Here is a 23,305-nt window from a genome sequence, read left to right as displayed (position 1 = left end):
TGTGAGCGGCTAAAAACAGCATTTTATGCATTTTTGCATCAAAAGTTGCTTAAATTAAATTTAAATGCTTAATTATTTTTTGTCGATGGACTAATCGATTAGTTCTCTAATTGTTGCAGCTCTAGTTCTTTTAACATTTAATGTTTAATAGATAATAATCAAATTAACATTAACCATCCTGGATTGTTTTTACAAAAACAAGTAAATAGAGCTAGAGGTTTTGACAGACAGATCTGCAAACAGATTATTACACTGATTACACACAATTATTCTAACACTATTACCTAAAATAAAGACAAAAGTTGACTAAAACTCTGTGTTTTTATTTGATTGTACGCTGTAACAGTTGGGCTTGATGTCCCCTGTCCTCTTTATGTTTTGTTTGTGTTTTTGACCAGTAGAGGTCCCCCCCCCCCCCCCCCCCTTATGTAACCTACAGATCCTGAATATCATGAGAAATGACATTAAATGCCTTGGATGTATTATGATGTTCTGCAGTAAGCTTTTCAACCACAGAGAGGCGCTCAAAGACTTCCAGACAGCAGTCACACGTTAAAGCTCTTACACACGAAGATGATGGGAAAGCAGATACACCAAGCTCTGATTATAAAGAATGAACCTTAAAGTATCGATACATCTATGTCCAGATATTATCCACAAAAGCAGAAAGCAGAAATGCTGAGTTTGTGCAATAAGAATGAAATCCTCCCCTGCGCTCTTCATCACCGGATGACATCTTCATCAAGATCTAAGTAGCTGCTGCCTGAGGCCAACCAGCGGTGTGATTGAATGTCACTTGTATTTTCATTAACTAGTTAAAGTCATTGTGTCGGCAATCCAGTCATGTCCGGAGGAATTAAAGTGAGTAAAGCAATCGCTGGAGCTTCAGTACCTCGCGAATATTAAATCTGCACAAGCAAGTGTGGGACGTTCTGCTAACTGCAGGCTGTATACTCAGGACATGACAGGTTTTAATCTGACCTTGTGGCTATGGAGTCATGGAGGTGCCATAAAAAAGAATACACCTGCAAAGGAGTAAGAAAATTTAAAGAATAATTAAAATAAGGCAGTTAATTGACAGCTTGCCACAGTAAAAGCAATAGGGAAAAGAAAAAGGAAAAATAAAGGGATACAAAGTAAATCAATTACATCATATAGAAATATAAAGTAAAGTCATTTCTATTCAAGAAATAAATAATAAATAGGTAAAGCCAGTTGATTGACAGCTTGGCTGTAAAATATGTAAATAAATATTTACATAAATACAATACAAATACATAATTTAATTAAAAGGCTTATAAATATTTTGTTAGTTGTCTTTATATTTCCACACGTATTATAATAGTTATTTATTTATTTCTTCTTATTTACCACGTTATTACAGATTGAGTCTTTTTTTATGGCACTCCTATGACTCCATACCTGACACCTCCTGTCGCATTCCTTTACACTACTGCCTCCTCCCTGTGTTTTTAATAAGAAAGGGAGAAAATATCAAGAATTCATATCTTGTGCAGGCTACACCCACCTCGAGGCAATACAGTTGCAAAGCCTAATCAAATATAAAGTTCATGTTTAAAAGATGATGACTGTCAGGGTTACATTTCGGGGGGGGGGGGGGCAGCAGATTAAGGTAGAAACGATCATTTCCAAAGCAGAGGGAGACGTTATTGTAGGCACCGTTAGTATACCTTCTGACACTGAGGGTGCATTGCTAATATACTGAAATCATAGTGTGTGTGTGTGTGTGTGTGTGTGTGTGTGTGTGTGTGTGTGTGTGTGTGTGTGTGTGTGTGTGTGTGTGTCCACAGACGCTCAGTGTTTACTATCGACACATGTTCACCATAGATCTTCTCAGCTAGACGCGCTCTCCTTTCTCTCAGGAAACCACATGTTTCTCAGAAAATATATAAGCGTGTTGTGGTTTGTCAGTGTGCATAACACTGAGAGGAGCTTCTGTTAAGTGGGTGCAACGATGCAGACAGTACAACACGGACGGGACGTGGATTTGTGTTGACAGCAGAGCGAATACTTCTGTTGTGCTGGGACATCAAGAACTGAGGTATTTAGATATGCGTCAGATTTTTCTTGCCAGTAATCAGGTCCGATGAAGGAACATATAGTCTTTTTTATCAATGGTCCCGTCATAACCCATCCTTTATAACTTAACACTTTATTGACACTGATGTGGAGAATGCCTCCTTAAAACAAGATTAAGCATCCATTGTGCAAAATGAAATAAAGGAGCCAATCCAGTATCCAGGATTATAAACTCTAAGACTTTCCGACATTATATTTATTATTCATAAAGGAGGAAGCTTAGCATAAAGACTGGAAGCTCTAGCTCATCCAACCAGCAACTTTGAAGCTCACAAACTAACATGTTATATCTTGATTGTTTATTTAAAACACAATGGACAAAAATGAAAGAGAGTTGTGGTTTTATGGGTAGTTACATGCGATTGTTATTTCTTGGCACATAGGAGCTGGATGAATTGACTTCCTGGAGATTAATTACAGGTGTTTTTTACCAAAACATTTTGAACACGCTAGCTCTTTCCCACTTGCTTCCAGTCTTTATGATAAACTACGATAATCACCCAGTGGCTCGAGCTCCATACTTAGCATACAGACATGAAAGTGGTATCTATTTTCTCATCTAACTCTCGGCAAGTAAGCAAATATGTATCCTCAAAATGTTGTTTTCTTCCTTTTAAGGATAGTTTATTTCAACTTGGGTCTCATTTTTGTAGTTATTTGGATCTAAAGACAGATCTAGCTCATCTTCCTCCTCGTGAGATTTCAAACAAGATAACAATTCAGACAGATTATCCTAAAGTTACCTGAGTAATAATCTCTCATTAAACAGGAACACTGTGTGAGTAGGTCAGAATTGAACCAGGAGATTCTCCTGCTGGCTCACATTTGTTCTTCCAAAAAAGTTTTGGGTTATACTTGTGTTTGCTGTTTTTGTGATTTTAGAGTATCAATCATAAAGTTGTACAACAATACAATAATAGTTCTTGAGTCACATAATTATACAGTGAATCGCTGTATAAATATACAGTATAACACTGTCATATGTAATTTCACAGCCAAAGATTGCATGAAACTGTGCAAACACAGAGTGGAATTACAGATGTGACCCTGCAGCGCTCTTATTCATATTTAATGAGAGAGCAGGGCTCGGGGAGGACTTTTATTTTCCGTGGAGGAGGCTGTGAACTAATCAATAAGTCATATAAGGAAGATTTACAAGTGATCCACTCAATGCCCAAGAGGACCAGGCCCTGAGTGTTTCCTCCCTGTTACTGTCTGTCTCTCTGTCTGTCTGTCTGCCTGCCGGCCTGTCTGTCTGTCTGTCCAGCTGTTTGTCTTATCTTTACCTTCAAGCTCGCCTTGTGTCCTCACTGCTAATCCTAAGAATAGATTCTGTATCTTAGCGTCTTCACACTGGCTGTACGCGTTCATTTCAGAATAATTTTTACGGTTTTACTGATCAAATTAAAGCTCGCCATCCAGATATATCTCAGAACTGTTGTTCATAAACACCATGAGCCAGATGGCAGCCTGAGGTCGTCAGGCAATATTGATTAAAAATAAGAGTTTGGATTTGAAATAACATGAACCATTGAAGGTCTCAAACCGACTACATCTGTGTTATATTTTCCAATCTTAAACCTCTTTTTACATGGACTTTTATGAAATTATCTTTTTGTTATTATTGGTATTGACCCCGTCTTTTATGACTTTTATTTTTATATGTACTTCATGTGTAGTTTTTATTGCTTTTGCAGTAAATTCTACGTGTTTTGTATACAGTGCTTTATTTTGTAAATCAGGTTTTAAAAAACGCTATATACTGTATATCAGGTTACATTGGTTTACATGAAACATGCATGGTTCATTGTTCTACCTGTGAAGATGAAACATATAGATGTCTCTATCGCTCAGACAAAAACATGCAACAAACATACTAATGCAGGGGTAACACTTGAGATCGCAGCGTGCAAATCACAGCTTTATTACGGAGTATTACTAAGTACAAATACTTGTACGTAAGCGGAAGAAACAAGTCGCCATTCTGCAGCGGCACCTCACTTGAAAACCGTCATTTAAGTAAAGGATTTTATTATTTAAACGTGTTTGTCATGAAATATGGCAGGAAAAAGTTTCATGTTGGAAATATAGTTATTAAATGCCATTAAAATAAAGGTTATAATCTAAAAACCATAAACTTTTAAACAACATTTTGTCCATTTTTACCACACAGCTGTATGTCTTTGTTGGACAAAATGTTGGAGGAAAATAAAAACAATAAGCACAAGAAAGCACAATCCACAGTTCACTGCTACAATAAATTAATTTGAATTGAATAAATCTAGCATTTCTTTTAAAAACCCATAATTAACCAGCTAAGACAAGAGAGATCTGGCCAAGACAGCAGCATAAGAAATGACAGACAACAATAATAACCACAAGAAAACATAAAAGAAATATATTACCGAAATATCGAAATATTAAAATCCCACAGTAGCAGGTACCAACCGATGTATTCACCATTATGCGTATAAGAGCTTTAAAGTCACGCAAACAGACCAAGTCACTTAGTTTCAAGACCAAACCTTACAAACCACGGACCGCAGACAGGCCAAATGGATCACACCTACACCTGGCTGATGGTGAGCTGCAGATCTCTTGCTAGGGTTTGTTCTCTTTTTTATTATCACTTATAAATGTGTTCAGTTTAACCGTGCCACTTGAGAGCACAACACATAAATCAGCCAGCAGATTAGTTATGTGCATGTTTTAAAAATGAAGATGAAATGCTCAGGATCAGTAATGCACTTTTGGGATTCCGTCTAACATTCAAAACTGATACTGGAGAACAAACCCACACCAGATGTTCTGTCCCGTCATGACTTTAAAGTGATAGTACACTAATGTTGAAGTGAGGTCTCTTGATACCTCCGTCAAAGGAAGTCGTGTTTTCTGTGTTGTTTGTTTGTTTGACTGTTTTTCAGCAGGAATATGGAAAAACTACTCGTCCCATTTTCATGAAACTTGGTGGATGGGTGAAGCATGGGCCAAGGAGAAATCCATTACATTTCGGGGCGGATACATAAATTAGGAAGTATCAAATTAGTAGGCCATTTTTGGCCTTGGCGGAGGTCCTTCCAGTAATGGTGTAAGTCCATGGTGTACAGAAAGGGGTGTACAGCAGGGGTGTACAGCAGGGGTGTACAGCAGGGGTGGCCAACCCGCAGCTTTCGAGCCCAGTTTCATGCGGCTCTTCAGTTCATATCGAATTTTATTTGTGAGTGTGTGTATGTGTGCTGTCAGTATGAGAGCATGACAGTGCGTCTAATTTTGATGTGGCCCAAGAGTCAATCACAAAAATGCCTGCGATGCAGTGAACCAATCAACCTTCGAGGGGGGAACAACCTATCGTAGAGTAAACACTATCTGACCATCTGAGTTCGATCCTAAAGTTGCAGGAAAAAATGCACAGCTAAGCGAAAATATGAAGACCAACATAGGACGTTTTAGTAGAGTGGGAGAGTTCATATTCATATAAAAATGCTGCCTGACCTAGTGCAAAGTGTATTTGTGTTTCTTAACAAACTGAAACTGTTTAAAACACTTCTTCAAAACGGGAGAATTAGCAGCATTTTCCCTCTCTGCTAAAAGCAAGCGGACAAGCCGAAATGCTTGTCGAAGCCGAATTGGTTGAAACCCTGCACAAAGACTTTGCGACCCGGTTCCATGATCTACACCTGAAAAGGTCACAGATTACGTTCCTCGTCGACCCTTTTAATGCTGAGACGGACTGTTTGAAAGCCCCGCTAGTCCATACCTGTCAACATTGGAATTTAAAAATCTCTCCAACAGCTCTCAGCCACCAATGTAAACGTAAACACAGAAGGGACATTCAGGAAATACATGTTTATAAGATTTATGTATTTTATTTGATGAGTTATTATCATCAATGTATTTGATAGTGATGAGTTGTGTGGCTTTTGTTTACCCGACGAGGACTTCCTTGCGATGGCAGAGTCGGGAAACATGTCGGCGACACTGCGACTGAAATCATCGCAGAAGCTGAAGGCTACATTATTTTTGGTGCAAAGCATCGACATCTTTCCCTCAGCTTTGGTCACTTGGTCTGCCTCCGACACAGTTCTTGTCACACATGAAGTCATTGACAGTGATGTTTTTGTGCCTCTTGGCGTGCTTGTGCTTGGACGATTTTTCTTGCTGGCGAACATCGCTTATTCCACCGTGTGCGATGCTAACATCTGAATGGCACACTTTACAAAAAGCAAGTGTTTGCCCGACTCTGCTTTTAATAAATGGAAGGTCTCCTCCCATTTGGTACTTACATAAAGTTTTAACTTGTTTGGCAGGTACAACTGCGTCTCCATCTATCTCCCGTTCACTGTGACTCTCGTCCATATGTTCTCGTCTTCTTCTGTGTGTTTACTGGCGGATAACGTTTTTCAGCTAAAGTTAAACATAATCCTGCCATCTGCTCTACCGGAGGCCACTTTACCATGTACACTTTTTATAATTAGGCCTTTTTCTTTTCTGAAAGGTTAAAAATACAGGAAAATCCCTGGAAAAACGGGAGGGTTGACAGGTATGCACTAGTCACGGACGAGGCGGTGGCCCATTTGGAGATTATTGAACTTTCTGAGGAAGACCGACTGAAACCTGTTCTGATTGAAGAGGACCCTTGAGTTCTGGAAAACTGTGCCAATGGAAAAATATCCCAATGTCAAACGGGCTGCACTCAAGCTACTATCAATGTTTGGGTCAACATACGTCTGTGAGTCGGTGTTATCTACCCTGAAACACGTGCAATCAAAGTATCGATCTGTTCACACTGACACACATGGGAAATAATTGCTTCGAGCGACCACAACGGAATACAAGCCAGATTTGAGGAGGATTGTTCGAGGCAAGGAATGTCAGAAGTCCCACTAATTTAAAGAAGCAACATGCAGAGGAAGATAAAACACACTGAGAGTTTGTGTGAGAGTGCACACAATGTTCATTGTTGATAATAACTGAATACTGGTAGGAGAGGTTTAATTCAACTTCTCTCAATATTATGGTATGTGACATTTACAATAAATCTGTCTGAGCAGAGCTGTGTGTGTCTGTCTGTGTGTGTGTGTGTGTTGTTGGGAGGGAGGGTCTTTGTGTGTGTGTGTGTGTGTGTGTGTGTGTGTGTGTGTGTGTGTGTGTGTGTGTGTGTGTGTGTGTGTGTGTGTGTAAAGTTTTATATTTTCATTTTGTCTGTGTGAGAGAGAGAGGGGAGAAAGAGAGTGAGGGAGCACAGAGAAAGGCTGAGAGCAAAAGAGAGAAGGGGGGGGGGGGGGTTTCTGGCTCTTAACCTCTGACTGGTTGGCCACCCCTGGTGTACAGGGAGTACAGTGTAGATCTCTCTTATGTTCAAAACATTGACACTGTAATCATACTCAGTGATGCATATTTGAACAACATTACCTAGTGATTGTCCGGCGATGACCCTGGTGTTCTCCCCGGCCACGGCTGCCCTGGCGTTCCTCTCGCTGGCGTACTGAACGAAGGAGTAGCCCTTGTGCACCGAGCAGCCCACAATCTTGCCGTATTTGGCAAAGATGGCTTCGATGTCTGCCTTGGTTACCACGGCCGTGTTCAGGTTGCCGATGAAGACGCGGGAGTTGAGAGAGCGCGGGTCATTCTTGTTGGTCACGTTGCTGGTCTGGGTCTTCCCAGTCATCCTAGTCCTACAGCACTGCCTGCTGGGAGACACAGGTGCACACTGCTCAGAAAGCCAGGAAGGTTAGACTGTGGAGGTTTCACACAGAGAGCCAACCAATGAGGTCGGAGCAGAAAGTATGTGTTATAGATACTTGCAGTTGTTCAGGTTGAGCAAACTCCATCTTTGTTTTTATGAATCCATTTAAACCAAACTAGATGGTCAAAATAAGCTCTAAAAAGGATTTTGAGATACGATTCAAGATTTTTACTTAATAGCTTCAATGGTCACAGCAAAGGACCAAACCTTAAAATAAAGTAATGTGGACTCGTAGCCCCTCGTGGTCTTAGAGCGTAAACGAGTCGAGAACAGTTCAACAACAGAGTGATTTATTTCCTTGTCCGATAGTTTCCTTTAAAGGGCTTTCAGAGGCCTAAGAGGTGTGAACATCTAGTATTTCACAAGAAAAACATCCAAGTCTGAGATATATACATGATTTTGATTAGCAGAGGGGTCTAGTGACCCCTTAAATATTTATTGGAACCCTTTGAAGGATCCTGACCCACCATGGGAGCCACTGATTTATGGGATCATATTTTATTATTTGTTTTTATGAGAAAACTAAAAACCTGAAAGCAACAATGTAAGTGATTTATTTTGGGCTGCAACCATTGATTTTGTTTTGTTTTTTATCATTTGGTCCATGAAAAGTTAGAAAAGTGTCACAGTTTCCCAACCTGATGATTATTTTCTTAATTCATCTGTTCATTCTTGATTCTTTGGTTAATCGTCTAATCTATAAAACATCAGAGTCCGAGGTGACGTCTTCAAATGTCTTCTTTCCTGTGCGAGCAACAGTCCAAAACCCAAATATCTTAAGTTCACTATTTTATAAAAAAAAGAGAAAAGCAGAGAATCCACACATTGTAGATGTTTTTTCCTTTAATAAATGACTCAAAACAATCAATGATCATAATAGTTAACAATAATGTTCTGTTGCTCAACCACTTGATTAAAGGGCAAAGCTGTGTGTAGTTGTAGTACCTTGTCATTTCCCCTCTAAACTTCTCACATGACTTCATTTAAATCATGTTTTCTTCATGCGCAAAGCAATAAAATGATCCAATATTTCAATTATCTCACGATCCCGTCAGATTCGTCCTGTGACCCTTTGGAGGGGCCCGACCCTTAGGTTGGGAACCAATGGGCTTAACTACGTACAGTAGCTGAAGATGAAGCAGTTAAAACTAACCCCACCACGAGCAGCTACAACAGTAAAATGTTGTTTACACATTCATGTATCGGTATTACTCAGATATAATAATATATCAGTTCATTTTACTAAAAGAGTACTTTTACTTTTGAAACTTTTGCTGATAACATTTCTGTGCTTTTACTTGAGTATGTCTTTTACATTACTGTATCGGTACTCTGACTTAAAGGTGGAGTCAGCGATATTGATATTTGAACACTCAAACAAACACCCTCCCACAGATTGACCGTCCTTCTCACTCCCGCTGCCTTCCTCTTTAGACATCCACGGCCTGTCCCCTGTCCCGTGCACGAGCACGAACGCCCCCTTTTGCTGATTGGATCCCATTCACAGAGCCAGGGCTGTGTGTGAATACCAGATATTTTCAGCGCACACACAGAACGGACAGCTAGCGGACCGTGAGGAGATATTTGCTGAATTTGACCAAGAGTGGACTAGAATCGCTGATGCCACCTTTAAGTAAAGAATCTCAATACTTCCTCCACAATTAACAATTGCATTAACAACACAAACAGTGACAGCTTCATTACTGTCACAGAGAAACCGGGTCAACAGAGAGAAAAGAAGGACACAAATAAACGACAACCTGTCTGCACACTGCTCTGTTTGTACCCATAATGCCACAGTCCTCTGGGGGGGATGAGGTTGGTGCTCCTTGGAGTTCCCTGTTGGTAATGACTTCTGAGTGTGTTTGTGTGTCTTTCCATAATGACGCTTTTAGACCCAGAGTCCACAAACTGTACACACATTATTATCACAGGAGAAGCTCTTATGAGGCTGGAAGAGCAGAAAAGTGTAAACAATCTCACCTCATGTTTGAGCTGAAACAATAAATCAATTAAATTAACAAATTAGAGTTAATGTGCCATCCATCTTATTTATTTTGATAATTAATTCATTACGTAAGCTACTTTCTCTGGTTCGTGGTTCCAAATTAGGAGCTGTTGCTGCTTTTTTAACTGTATTTGCATATTTTTGGGTTTTGGGACCAAACAAGCATTTTGTAGATTTTACCTTGAACTCATTTATTCATTCATTTTCAGTTAATCTGCTGAGTTTATTTCAACATTAATTGGTTAATTGTTTTGTCTATAAAATGTCAGAAGATAGTGAAAAGTGCTGTTTGTACCTCCCCTCATGTTTTATTCTCATCTAACTCGTGCTACTCAGAGAATCAGTAACCAATTTATTTTTCTGTTTATCGATTTATCGTTTAATTGACAAATCATATCATGTCTTTCCTCCTATGAAGACATGCAGCTCAGGTGAGCAGCAGACTGTACGTGTGAATGTATTTTAATCTGTGAATGTTTTATGGATCCAGCAAAAACCTGTCAGGGGCCTGAATACTGATGAGTACGTATAGGGAATGGATGAAAAGATGTAATGATATGTATAGGTATTTTTCTAAAAATATATCTCATACATCCTCACACACACACACACAAATACCCTAACACAATACTCAGCACACTTTTACCCATCCTACCTGTTTCTAACCTGCACATAATTCATTCTTAATCAAAGAAAATCTCCTTTAATGCTCACAGAATGAAGGATAATTTAATACTGCAGGACCCACAAAGTGGCGATGTCTTCATTGGGTTTTCTGCAGTTGATTAACTTAATTATCAACAGAGTAGGGGGTCTAAAAAAAAAATATCAGTCAATCCACTACAATCAAATCCCATTTAGTCCGTCTCTGACTTTGAATAAAGCTCACAGCTCCTAGCGCCTAACCCGACACACTGAGTGACTGATGGATGTGAAGAGTCCACTGAATGGCCCCTTTTTAAGGCACATGCACAGAGGTGAGGCCATTAGACAGTTGATTAAGCAAGAAAGAGCTGATTTTTAAGCAGATTTAATATCAGAAAATGTGGTTTTACTAATTCAAGCCCACGCTGAGCTGGGATATAGTGCCAAAGGAATGAATTGGATTTTTTTCTCACAAGTTGAAATGCTTCAATGAACAGTGTGTGGCTAGAAAGACTGCGGTAGCTAGTCAGGAAGAAGTGAACAAAAGAAACAAGTAAATATATATGCAAAGGTTATTCATACATAGTTTAGAAAGCAGAGAGATGTGGGCTATATGTGAAGTAGAGTCACTGGTTTATTACCTGTTTCTTAGAGTCAGTTGTAAAAGCACACAGCCTGACTCTTTAAAACCCCCTAATATATGTATCTATTACATTAGCACTAAATAAACAGCATTAAATACAATTAAAAACATATTTAGGTATTATTTATTAAGAGTTAAAAGGGCTGTGTTGAAGTCGTTTGATCAGATTTGATTGGCAGGAAATAAAAACCCCACCGTCTGTCATCAGATTCAAACGTTGCTAGAAGAAGAAAAACATGTGAAACAAAAACAAACAGTACAGTTAGTATGAAGCTACTGCAAACAAGATTAAACATGTTAATTAGTGAGCTGTAGAGGTGCTGCCACGCAGATTCGTGTCACCTTCAGACAGAGCCCGACTGTTTCCTACTCTTTGTGCTAAGCAAAGCTTTAAATTCCTACTTAATGCACAGACATGAGAATGTTATCAGCCAATTAAATGTCAGGGAGCGTAGCATTGAGGTGGTACTGTCCTACTCTAACTCAATGTTGCAGTGTATTTGTATTTATAACAACCTGGATTTTTACTTTTGTAATTATATCAGCCTTTATCTCTTATTTTTATGTTTACTTACTTTTAGATGTGTAATGTCATATGTCTTTTAAGCTACTGAATGCCTAAATTTCCCTCGAGATCAATAAAGTATCTATCTAAACTTGATTAAGATACTTAGAAACTTAGTCTTTTGCTTGAATTAAGGCCTTTATTGCACCCAGTGCCTTTCCTTTACCAAAATGATAGCGATAAGACACTAAATACTTTCATAGTCTGACTATTTGTCCACGTTTTGCATCCAAGTTTTTAAAATGTAGTTACTTTTTTTATATCTTGCCTTTTTTCTTTCTATTGTTTGCTAAAGAAATATGTATGTTGACCTTGGATTTGATGGGGGGTGGGAATGTGGAGGGAGATTTAACATTTGAGATGTCTCCTGCAAACCTTTTGCCTATTTTGTCCCCATCTGAAACATTATAACGGTAGTGATAACAACTGATAACGGCCATTTATTGGGCTGATAACATTTGAAACGGCTAGTTTGTATCTGTTTCACATGCTGCAGCTACAGGCCATCTATGTCCTGTGAAGGAAGCTTTCAGTATTTTGTCAATTACATGTTTTTAATAAACATGGTCACAATAAAGACTTTTACATTATTCCTCTAGCTCACTCAAAACGGCAAAAAAGAGACTTCAAAGACGATTTTTTACAATATTCATGAGTCTCTAAGATCCTCAAAGCCTTTTAAGGAGAACATGTGGCATAACCGCTGGCAAATGCTGGTGGAAACATCCCAGGCCAGAAAACACACTCACACTGAATTCAAATCAGCCTGATAGGCAAGACATGAGGAGAGAGAGTTCTTTGGATTCATCCTGGTACACTTCATGCTCCAGAAATTAATGCTAAATAATATCTTCACACATCAGTGGAGCTGTGAACGCATCCCAACTCATCACTGACATGTTTTTCCACGCAAAGACGCTTTGTTTGTGTGTTAAAAGTCTTTCTTATAACAGCAAAAGTGAGTGTTTGACAGTGATGCTTTTTTCTTCAGGGCTACTACAGCATCCTCCCGTGTTGCAGAGGTTCCAAGTATTTCATGGATCCTCTTTGGTCCTTTCACACCGACTGTCAGGGGCTTCAGAGTCTGAATTCTCCGGAGATAAAAAAAAAAAGCGAGGTGAAAGTAATCATTTTAGCACTTCCTCTCTCCCTGATCTCTCCTGACTGACTCACGCTTCCTCCCGTCAGAGGAGAAAAAGATGAAAACTCCTCCTCAAATATGACAAAAACATATGGGATGTGAAGGATGCTTTCAGGCCACACTCACTCTCCGCTGCTTGAATGTTGCATTGCAGCATTTTATCTTTAGCCGCTTGACAGCGTAGAATCTAACCTCAACTGTCGTCAACACAGGAAAATAAGTTGTATTTAAACACGTCACCTTCTGCCTTATCGGTCTCAGGAGACAGTCTCAAACTAAGTCTCAACTTTTAGTGCCTCCCTGGAAAATATATGTCTGCATGCAGAGAATGAAATATGGATCCATAATAGCCCAGTTATTCTTTTTTGCCTCATTCTTTTGAATGACAGCCAAACACATTACTAGGGAACAACTGTGGACTGAAATCTAATTACATTTTTTTACAGTCTAAATTTACGAACTACGCTGCAGTGCAGGTATGGGTTGTTTTCCATTTTTCTGCTGTTATGTGAGAACATGTGCAGCATAAAATGGGAGGATTTATCAAAATGCTGCTGCAAATACCATAAAAGCTGAAAATAGTGCCAAAATCACTCAATACCAAGACGCTGGGGGATGTTATAGCCAGAAAAATAATTCTCCAATTGTAAGTAAAAGGCAAAGAAAGAACAAATATAGAATTCATACAAAGACAAACTAATATGCTTAAAGCCGGGGTAGGCAGGTTTTTCTTTGCCTTCATTATGCAAATATTCCTATAATAACCTTTCAGCATATTGTAATTCAAGTGGTGCCCAAAGTAATGCAAAAATAAAACAGAATTGGAAAATACAACCCTCCCCTCCCACCACACTAGCAGGGGTATCTGCATGTGTTCATACAGTAACGAGTACGAGTAATCTCATCCCGATCCTGATGCTGTGATATTGCCCCAAATCTATAAGAATGACCGTCCCTGTTTTCTTTGCAAACGTTAAAACCTTTTGAGATGAAACACTGTGATTCAAGCCTCGAGCGAGCTACAATATCAAAGTGTTTCATAAATGTTGCTAACACTTCTGCCGGCCGTAGCCGTGAGTCTTTGTCTCCGGTGAAGACAAAATATTAGCAACATTTTCTCTCCATCTCTGAAACGCTTCACCGATATTGTCAAACTTTCTGATAAGTCTGTCTTCATTTTTTTTTTTTGGGGGGGGGGGGTTGCTCTGCAGTGCAGGAAGTTGTAGTCAATACTGGAATAGCACATTTACCGGCAGGATATTCTGTTGTTGAATCAGGCTTTCAGCGTCTGAAAGGTCGCGCACGTGCACCTGCATTTGTAAAACAGCCAAAAGGAACGACCTTTGAAATGACCTGTGATTTGCCAAAGTCTGCGGTCACTGGATATAGTTCTTAAAGCATGAACACAGAGCCCAGAGGTGTAGAAGTCTAGTTTTCTCTCAGCCCACTTACAAATGACTCATTGCAATTTTTTTTAAATCAAACTTTTAGGATAACTGACATTGTATAAAAAAACACACCACCTCCATAACACTTGATGAGAGAAAGTTTACATTGTGAAAATAAAAAAGAGTCTTGTACAGATTTGGGGAGTTAAGGTGGTTTGTGTAATAATTGACTTTATTACCACTGTCCGTGCTAAATATGGAGCAGGAGCCAGTTTAGCTCATAGCTAACTATACTGGGAACAGTGGGACACAGCTAGCCTACATGTAGCTCTATCCAAAGGTAATGTACACTGTATGTCCCATTTGTTTAAAAGTATGCAATGCTACTAACAAGTTTAGGACAGACACAAACTAACCACCTTCTGGCTGAAGCTTCATGTTTAACGGACGGACACAGTAGTGGAATCAAGCTTTATAATAAGCCAGTTTCTTTTCTTTTTGAGGAATAAATGTGGATTACACTTATTACATTTTTATACAGTCTACATTTAGGAACAGCTTCTGCTATTATGTGAGAACATGTGAGGATTCATCAAAATGCTGCTGTGAATAATATAAAAGCTGAAAATAGTGCTAAATTAAGTCAATGACATAGCCGTAGTACATGCACAATATGCACAAAAAATTAAATTAGAATTTCGAGGGAAAATGAGGGTGTGGAGGGTCAAATTGCATTATGGCTAAATTTAATTTAATCACAGAACATAATGAGTTTAACGCAGACAAATCAGCTATAAAAAAAAAAGAGCATTGTACATTGTTAAGTTAACATAAGGTGGCTGTGTAATAACAACGCTCTGCGGGCACTGATGTCCTTTTTCATAACACTTTCTCGCCCTTGTTCATTTGTTCCCTGCTCCCTCACAGCCATAAATTACTCAGCTAATGCTCCAACAGCAGCAGCTATTGCTGAATCATTCAAAGACCTCAATTAGCAATTAAGGGCTAATGAATAGAGGTCCAGAGGAGCCCAGTGGAGTCTAATCTCTCCTGTAGGACTTGTACAGTAAATACTGACTAACGGTGCAGAGCAGATAGAGAATAGCCTGTTATTGCCCACACATAATGAGCAACGTGCCGTTTTGCAGTTTTAAGGCCTGTCTACTGTATGCACCTGGAATTTCTCTGCTGTGGATCTTTACAAGGACGGATGACTGTCAAGCACTATTCTTATTTTCTTTCTCTCTGTTCCTCCACCCCATTACCTTCTGCATAATACCTCCCTTGAGTTGAATTGAAGGAGAGGGGGTGGAGGGGAGGATGGCAACAAAAGAGGAAAAGGGATAGAGAAGCAGGAGGGAATCACAGAACTTCAGACATTCGCCAATCATCTTAAGAAGCCGAGGCCTCGGACCAGAATATCAAAGATGGAAAATGCAGGCATACATCATGCAGGATATGTATGTAGCTTATAAATTATTGCTGTGACTCTATCCTTTTATATTACTATTCTATCAGCCTTTTATCATTTATACATTTTTATACCTTTAATGAAGCGTAAGGCTATGCTTTACATGCTAGACCCCACAGGAATACAAACTCCTGTAAAGAAAATACAATCCAATTTCCATCCGTTTTATCTCTCCTACGAGAATTTATGGAGACTCAGTGAAGCATAGCGACTGAAGGTATGATCACGCTCCTAAAATGAGTTGTACCATAATCTGATTCGAGCAACCTATAGCCTCGACCAGCAATGACAGCCAGCAGATAAAAGCCCAATGTGACCTGCACGGTGAGATGGCATGGAGCCATATCTCTGGAAGACACTTTATCTTGCATCTTACAATAATAAGAGGGATGATAATCTTCGTAATCAGGGCATTTGTGCGCGTATCAAAAAACCTGATCTTTGAGGTCACGTGTATCATTTGGACAACTTAAAACTATTTGCACTGTCAGCTTTTATAAACAGTTATGAAAGTGATACACAGAGAAACTCCTTAGATGTTGCTCATTGTTAATTAATACTGATAAAACAAAGGAACTTATTCTACACTGTGGAAACTTTTAAAACATTTAAAACACGCGAGTCAACAACCCATTCAGATGTGGCTCCCCTTCCTGTGTCACATGCAGGCTCTTTAGGATATACATCTCCCATTTAAAGAGAAAGGCGCCAAAACGTAGCATTTCATACAAGTAAATGTGACAGTGTGGGTAAAAATAATGTGTTTTTTGAACATGTATTTAAAAATGTTTCAGGTAGAAACCCAAAATACAATTATGAACCTGAACATGAGCACAATACGTCTCCTTCAGCTTTAGTATCTGGGAACACACATAGATGAGCGGCTCAGGTTTACAGACAATGTTGATTTTATATGCAGCAAAGTTAATCAGAATGTTATTAAATAGGAGAATTAAGGTCTTGATATAGACAGTGTCCTCGTCTGTTATGGTCACTTGACTTTAGTAAGTAGAAACAAGATGACCAGGATTAAGACAGTAGGCACAGTACACACACAGCTGTACACAGGAAAGCCCCCAATAACACACTAACACATCCCCTCTAGTTTGAGTTAGAGCTGCTGCCCTTCAGGGCTTTCAGAAAAAGATCTACAGGTTTTCTTTTATCCCAAATGCAATTAAAGTGCTCAACAAACTACAGTGAACTATTGGAGTGCAGGCTGTTCACTGTGGGTATGATTGCAATGACTGATCTGCTGATGTGATGTTTCTATCTTGTGGATATGTTTTGTGTTTATATTTTCCTGGGTGAGACCAAAGATAATTGTTCTGCCTCGGCTGGACAATAAAGTGAATTCTATTCATTGATTCTACAGGAACCGTACAGTTTAAAGGGAATATTTTTAAAGCTGTTTTTCTTGCTACCAGCAGCCTTTTCCAACAATTGTTGCTTCAATAATTCTCAATTGCATCATCGTGTATTCCTCTGCAGCCTTCTGAGTGCTTTTCTTTTTTTTTGTACTTCATTTGGAGACTTTTCTATTGTCACCCTGTGGAAAAACAGTCAGAACGAAGGATTTCTCCTACACAAATATGTGTATTTGAAGAAAAGAGGCAGAAAAAGACTCCACCTGCTTGTGTAGCAGGGGAGTCCACAGCTACCCCAGAGGCCATATGAACATATGCCATGCTTTCACATATCTCTTGGCACGGACATATTTCTCTATTTCCTTAATTCTCCTCTTGTGTGACTGCCAAATATAGCATCCGCTCCAGTAGGCTAAAGTAACTGGGTTACTAGAGCTGTGAGTAATTAGCTGCTTTCTGCTTTATGGCACCAGGAAGAGTGAGGCGTAAAGTGATTTAATGATTTAGAGCAGGACTTACAGTGAGAGTGAAAGGTTAAAGGTGAAAGTGGGCAAGAGGCCGCACACACGGGGAGGAGCGTTCACACAATCTGCAGGTTTAATCAAATTAATCACACATAGGCATGAAGCCGAGCTGTATATGAATAATATGGAGTTCCCTCACTGTGAACGCTGAAAACAACGTCACTAAGAACTGAATGGATCTGCTATTGAACATCTCACGCTGGCAATGTTTCCACATTATTATATAGTGGATAAGAAACAGATTTTGTAGACAGAGTTACAGTGAATACATGCTTCATCAAAGCTGGTGAACACTAAATAATGAAAGCAAATAAACATCCGCTGTGATAGGAGCAAGAAAGATCCAGAAGAAAACAGAAGCGGTGGTTTTCTGGCTTGATGACCAATTGGCTCCATAGTTTCTATATTTGTTTTACAGGCATTTCATAGCAGTTAAAACTGACTATACAACGCAATCAAATACAATATTCAAGCAATAAATGCTCACAGTGTCTAATAAAAACAAGTATTTAATTCAGAGACTGCAACTCTATGGTAGATTTGGGGCCATATGTTTGTTTGCAGTTGACAAAATAACTGTTGTATACTTTACATCCTTCCTCACTATTTAAGGCATAATCAAGTTTTAGTTCACAAAAGATTTAATTAAAGGATTTTTGTTGATAAATCCCATGAAAAGACCAAAACAAACAATGCGTAAATCCGTCCCTCGAGACTTTCCAACTCCCTCAGCCTGTAACCTATTGGTTCCCACTAAAGATATAAATCTTCACAAACACGTCTTCTTAAAAAAGAATGAATTGTAAATTTGATGGGGACTATTTTTAGCTGTGGATTAGGACATAATTGGTGCTCTCTTGAGTATTGACAGCAGCAGCAGCACGGTGTAAGTGGGACTGACCCTGGTTCAGTGTGACAGTGTGGCTCACTGAGGTGAACAGTTTGTGGACATCAATGGAAGTCTATGGTAGTGGTTTACAGCCTTCTCCCTCTAACGAACCCCCACATCCTAGAATTGTTGATTCTTCGGCTTGTTCTCTTTTTTACACCTCTGCTCACGGTTTAATAATCTCAATCAGGTGGTGTTCGAGTGTTACATCCGGCTCAGGTTGGTGAGTGTCGGTGCAGTCGGTCTATGACAGCTGGTCAGTCTTCTAAAAGGAAACATATTTTCCCCTGGATTACGTTTTTTTTTTTTTTTTACCTTTATTGAAAGTGCAGTTGAAGATAGACAGGAAAGGGAGAGAGAGAGGGAATGACGTGCAGTAAATTCACCCAGGAGACCGCTTGTTCGTGTCCCGTGTGGAATTAAATGTCAATGTTGACTTAATTTAACTTAGATAATGTACGTAAATTAAGTCACGTAAAAAAAGATACTTTTTGGGGCATTTTCAGGGAGAGAGAGAGAGAGAGAGAGGGAAATATAACATGCAACAAAAGTCCCAAGCCAGGAATCAAACCCGGGACATTGCTGTATGTGCTGTAACCCTCCGGCTACCAAGTCGCTCCAGACGTAGTTATTTTAAACCCTGATCTTTTATTTAACCTAACCAAGTCGGTTTGTTACATTTCATTTGAATTATCTGAGTTATTCCACAATAGTTCCATGGACCACCTGAAGTACAGGATTCTGCTATATTCACAATACTTGAAGAGTCAATTCATTTTTGTTTTTCTTCTACGTGGAATTTGTTGTCAGGAATGAAAAGAAAACTCATAAAATATCACGAAATGTATCCTTTGCAGTTGTTTTCTCAGCAAGCTCAAGACATACAGGAACCCTGTCTGAGAAAGTATCTTATTACTTCCACCAAGGAGGTGATGCTTTTGGTTCGGTTTGTTTGCGGGTTTGTTTGCCAGAAGAGATTACAGAAAAACTACCGGCCCGATGTTCATGAAACTGGGTGGAAGGATGCAGCATGGGCCATGAAAGAACCCATTACATTTTGGAGTGGATCTGAATCAGTGTGGATACACGCATTATTTTTCACTTATGAAACGGCCGTGGCGGAGGTCTGCGTTCTCTGAGTGACTTTCTAGTTCTCTTGTTTCTTAAAAAGGTGAAAACTACTTTTTTTAGCATGTTGAATGGAGGCATTTGTAAACTGGTAGACCTGAAAATACAATAAAATAACTACATTCAGAGCTCGTAGTGTTTCATTTTTGTTAGGGATGTGTCAGAGATGGTGAATGTTGCTACTGTACACAGTTTGTGTTTCTGTTATTTTGTTGAATAACAACATAAATACTTGTTGCATACCTGCATATCCATCCTCACAATATAAGTTTTATTCCAGTTCCGCTTTAAAAAAGACTAAATTAACATTTCAAATACACAGGAACTCGTTCAGAGAAAGTATTAACTTATCGCTTATTTTAGCCTTTTGAATGAGGGGTACAGAGCTTGAAATAGCTTAGAATAAGAAGTGTGCGGTGGAGAGGGCAGGGGTTAGTGAGTGGAGACACTCCAGACTTTCAGGAAAGAATCAGTTTGCTCCAGCTGCCAGAGTAATAAAGTGTTGGCAGCTGTCCATGGTGCTGAAATCAACCGCTATCTCTTTGAATGGAGAATAAAAGGAGCTGGCCGTGGTGCTGAGATACTGACGCTGCGAGGCTAATGGCATGTCTCACAACAGAACTGAGCGTCAGGTGCAGGCGTTCACCGTTGTTTATCCAAACTGCTGTTTTCCAAAGGCTGAAATTACGGACTCTGCATTGAAAAAATGTGTTAAATATGTCTAATGCAAGCGTGGAACATAGCGTGCAGATCCCAGAATAGGAGATCTAATAGACAGCAGTGGGTATTATCACATGCATAATATAACACAGAACTGTGTGGATATCCTTACATGTGTGTGTGCTTGTGAATTTTAACACACTCTTTCACACACGCGCATGCCATCATCTTTCTTTTTATTTGTCTGACTTCCTCATCTGTTTTTCTCTTTGGTTATCTTTCACAAGCAAATAGTCAGAGAGAAGCAGGCCTCTAAAATCTGTTCTTTGACCTACAGTCTGAAAGCTGGAGAAGCTCTAAAAATGTTTTTTTTTATCTGTATGTGAAAGAAGATGGACTCTGTGGTGCGTAGCTTCGAGGCGGCCCACATCGTACACCTGCTAAGGGTCAATGATCATCCCGGCCCACGGGTGCAGAAACGTTACGACAGGCCTCGACTGGACAGAGACAGATTACAGACCGGTACAGAAACTTTAATCCTTCCTTCCTCCTCTCCTCTCTTAGTGATTCAGTGCATGCGTATATAGGCTGGCTATTCCAGAGCCAGCCTCCCACCTCATTCCTAGTGAGAGATAAGTATTGTTTGCGTAGCAGCACATTTCATGCTCGGCTTCACCCACCTGTTCCCTGACCTGCAAAGTCTGAAGGCTGGAATAGCTGTCAAATACCTTCAACCCGTATCTCTCCAGGATGTTTGAAAGGAGGTTTTGTCTTATAAATGTTTTGAAAGCAGAGCACAAAAACAAACTTTGTTCAAGAATTTTAAAGAGGTGATTCCAGCGGTCATTTAAAAAGGGTAATGTCGCTTTTCTTTTTATGTGTTAATTGCAGGCACATTCTTTTAATTTGTCGCCTGCAGGTTTGTGGGTGAGTTCTGGCTGCATGTCAAGGTCAAACTATTAATCAAATCTATCAGCCTCATCTGCATAATGAACTGCTGCAAAATTTCCCTGAGCCATAAGGACCTGCTCCAACCCTCTCCTCTGCACTCTCCATCGACTCATTCAGCCAGTTCAAGTTTCCAGGCTTCTCTGTGTGATGTCTGACGCCAGTGATCACTCCCAAACGCAACACGGTTTGTGTGTGTAGCAAGAGAAACAGGGCGGAGGAGCACAGCTGTGTCTGCTTCAATTGGCAGGAATCTGTTGTTGCTTCTGTTTGTTTTGCACAGCAGGGATTTGCATTTATTTTCCAAACTGAAAAGGCAACTTTGAAGGACAACAATCCTGTATTATGTGACATTTTTCATCACTTTTATTGTACTCCCCTGAAGAAACAGGTCAAGAATATGGACTTAAGAGGACAAATGTCTTTAATTGTGGCATGCTGTTTGATTTCTGATGTGTTTTGAAAACATATCTATATTTAAAGATCTAAAGATCTAAAAAACTATTTAACAATTCAATACAAATCCAGCTCTGTCCGAGATATCCGTTTTGCAAAACAAAAAGTTCCCATTTGCTCGTTAAGGTTGCATGAAGAAGTACCAAGAAAACACCAAAACAAACTCCAGCAAAGTGAAATTCCTCACCTATTAGAAAAGTAAAATCCTTAAAGATGAAAATCAAAACTGTTATTTTTGCGCCCTCGGAGACGTACAGGCTCCAACACCAGAGAAACACTGCAAGATCAGAGGAAAGCAAAAGCAAAAGCAAAATCACACCAAAACAAGCCATGATGAAGGAGAAAAAAAGCCTGAAAATAAGCAAAAGGTGGGGATTATAACAAGTGAGCTCGTAAAGAAGCCGCTTCGGGAAGAGGAGAGGAAGAGAAAGAGGAGGAAAAAAAATATCAAGAGCGTCCGCAAAGCACGTAGGGCTATTTCTCGGTGGATGTCGCCGGAGCAGCAACACTCAGCATCCAAGATTTAAATCATTGCATGCAGAAAACGAGAAAACATTTTCCCCATGTCGGCAACACCAAGACAAGAAAGCAAGAAAAAGAGGATAAAAATATGCTTAAGAAAATGGCAGTGGAAAATGTACTCACCGAGCGGGAGTAAAAGGGTTCAATTAAAAAGAAATTGGGCGTATAGCGGTGGTGGGTTGGTGCTGTGCAGGCTCGTGAACACCGAGGCTCTGCGTCCCTTTCGCGCTCTCTATCGCTGCCGGTGTTTGAGTCATGTGACTCGGGATTGGCCAGAGTTTTTGAATCAGTCCGAGCTTTTTCTCTCTTGTAGCTACACACGAAGGCATTTAGTGTTGTAATGGATAGGAGCTTTTCTCGTGAGGTCATTGATTTTTATGCCCAGTGCTATTTGAGTTCCTAAAATAGTGTCCGGGTACTACCAAGGGTCAATGACGGTGTCCCAGGAGGGTCATTATTAAAATATGAGTTATTGTTTATGATTTATTTTAACCCCTTTTAACCGAAGTGAATAAATGTATACAGTCTGTTTTGTTTTATTAGAACAAATTGAAGTCACACACCTCTTAAAGTAATTGACAGCAACATCTCCTTCCTCCTTGTGCATTCTTATCAAAAGGGGATTTAATATGAATTTATTTGGGGATCATTGATAAGAAAAAGTTTGGTGAGTAGACCTGAATTGGACCGAGGGATGCTAGCAAAGAAGCAGACTTGTAAAGTAAAGAGTAAAAGTTAGGCATGAAGATGATTAATAGGATGACAAACTAAAAATACACTTTTTCTACTATTAGTTTCTTATGTCTTTAGGCTATTTGTAAAAAAAAATTAGATTATTGCCTACTGTAATTTCAATATATATATATAAAAAAAATTGTTTTCCCGTGCCCACTAAAAAGAACTGTTACATATGAGTGTAAAAAAAAAGATAAAATAATAAAGATAATTAAAACGAATATTTACATTATCTTTTCAAATATTAGAAATATAAAATGAGAAGTCTAATAATCTTGAAGATTTTCATATAAATAAATGTCTCTTAAAACAATCTATTGGCAAATGAGTTAACACAATGGTGATTGAGCCTTTGCATTCGCATTTCTG

At 39.3% G+C, this 23,305-nt stretch overlaps 1 protein-coding gene across 1 annotated transcript in view; it reads right to left on the bottom strand.

Annotated features, from left to right (window-relative positions):
* The window catches only part of LOC115022836 (RNA-binding Raly-like protein), a 40,933-nt gene extending 18,463 nt beyond the window's left edge, over positions 1–22,470 (bottom strand). Inside the window, 2 exon segments of the mRNA XM_029453938.1 lie at positions 7,513–7,787; positions 22,325–22,470. Coding sequence (XP_029309798.1) covers positions 7,513–7,768 — 256 coding nt within the window. The 5' untranslated portion in view covers positions 7,769–7,787; positions 22,325–22,470.
* Between the last annotated feature and the right edge of the window lie 835 nt (positions 22,471–23,305).

The sequence above is a fragment of the Cottoperca gobio genome, chromosome 17, assembly GCF_900634415.1.
Source record: "Cottoperca gobio chromosome 17, fCotGob3.1, whole genome shotgun sequence".
NCBI classification, from domain to species: domain Eukaryota; kingdom Metazoa; phylum Chordata; class Actinopteri; order Perciformes; family Bovichtidae; genus Cottoperca; species Cottoperca gobio.
Note: the sequence above shows the minus strand (reverse complement) of the source record. Positions and strands in the feature narration are given on the sequence as shown.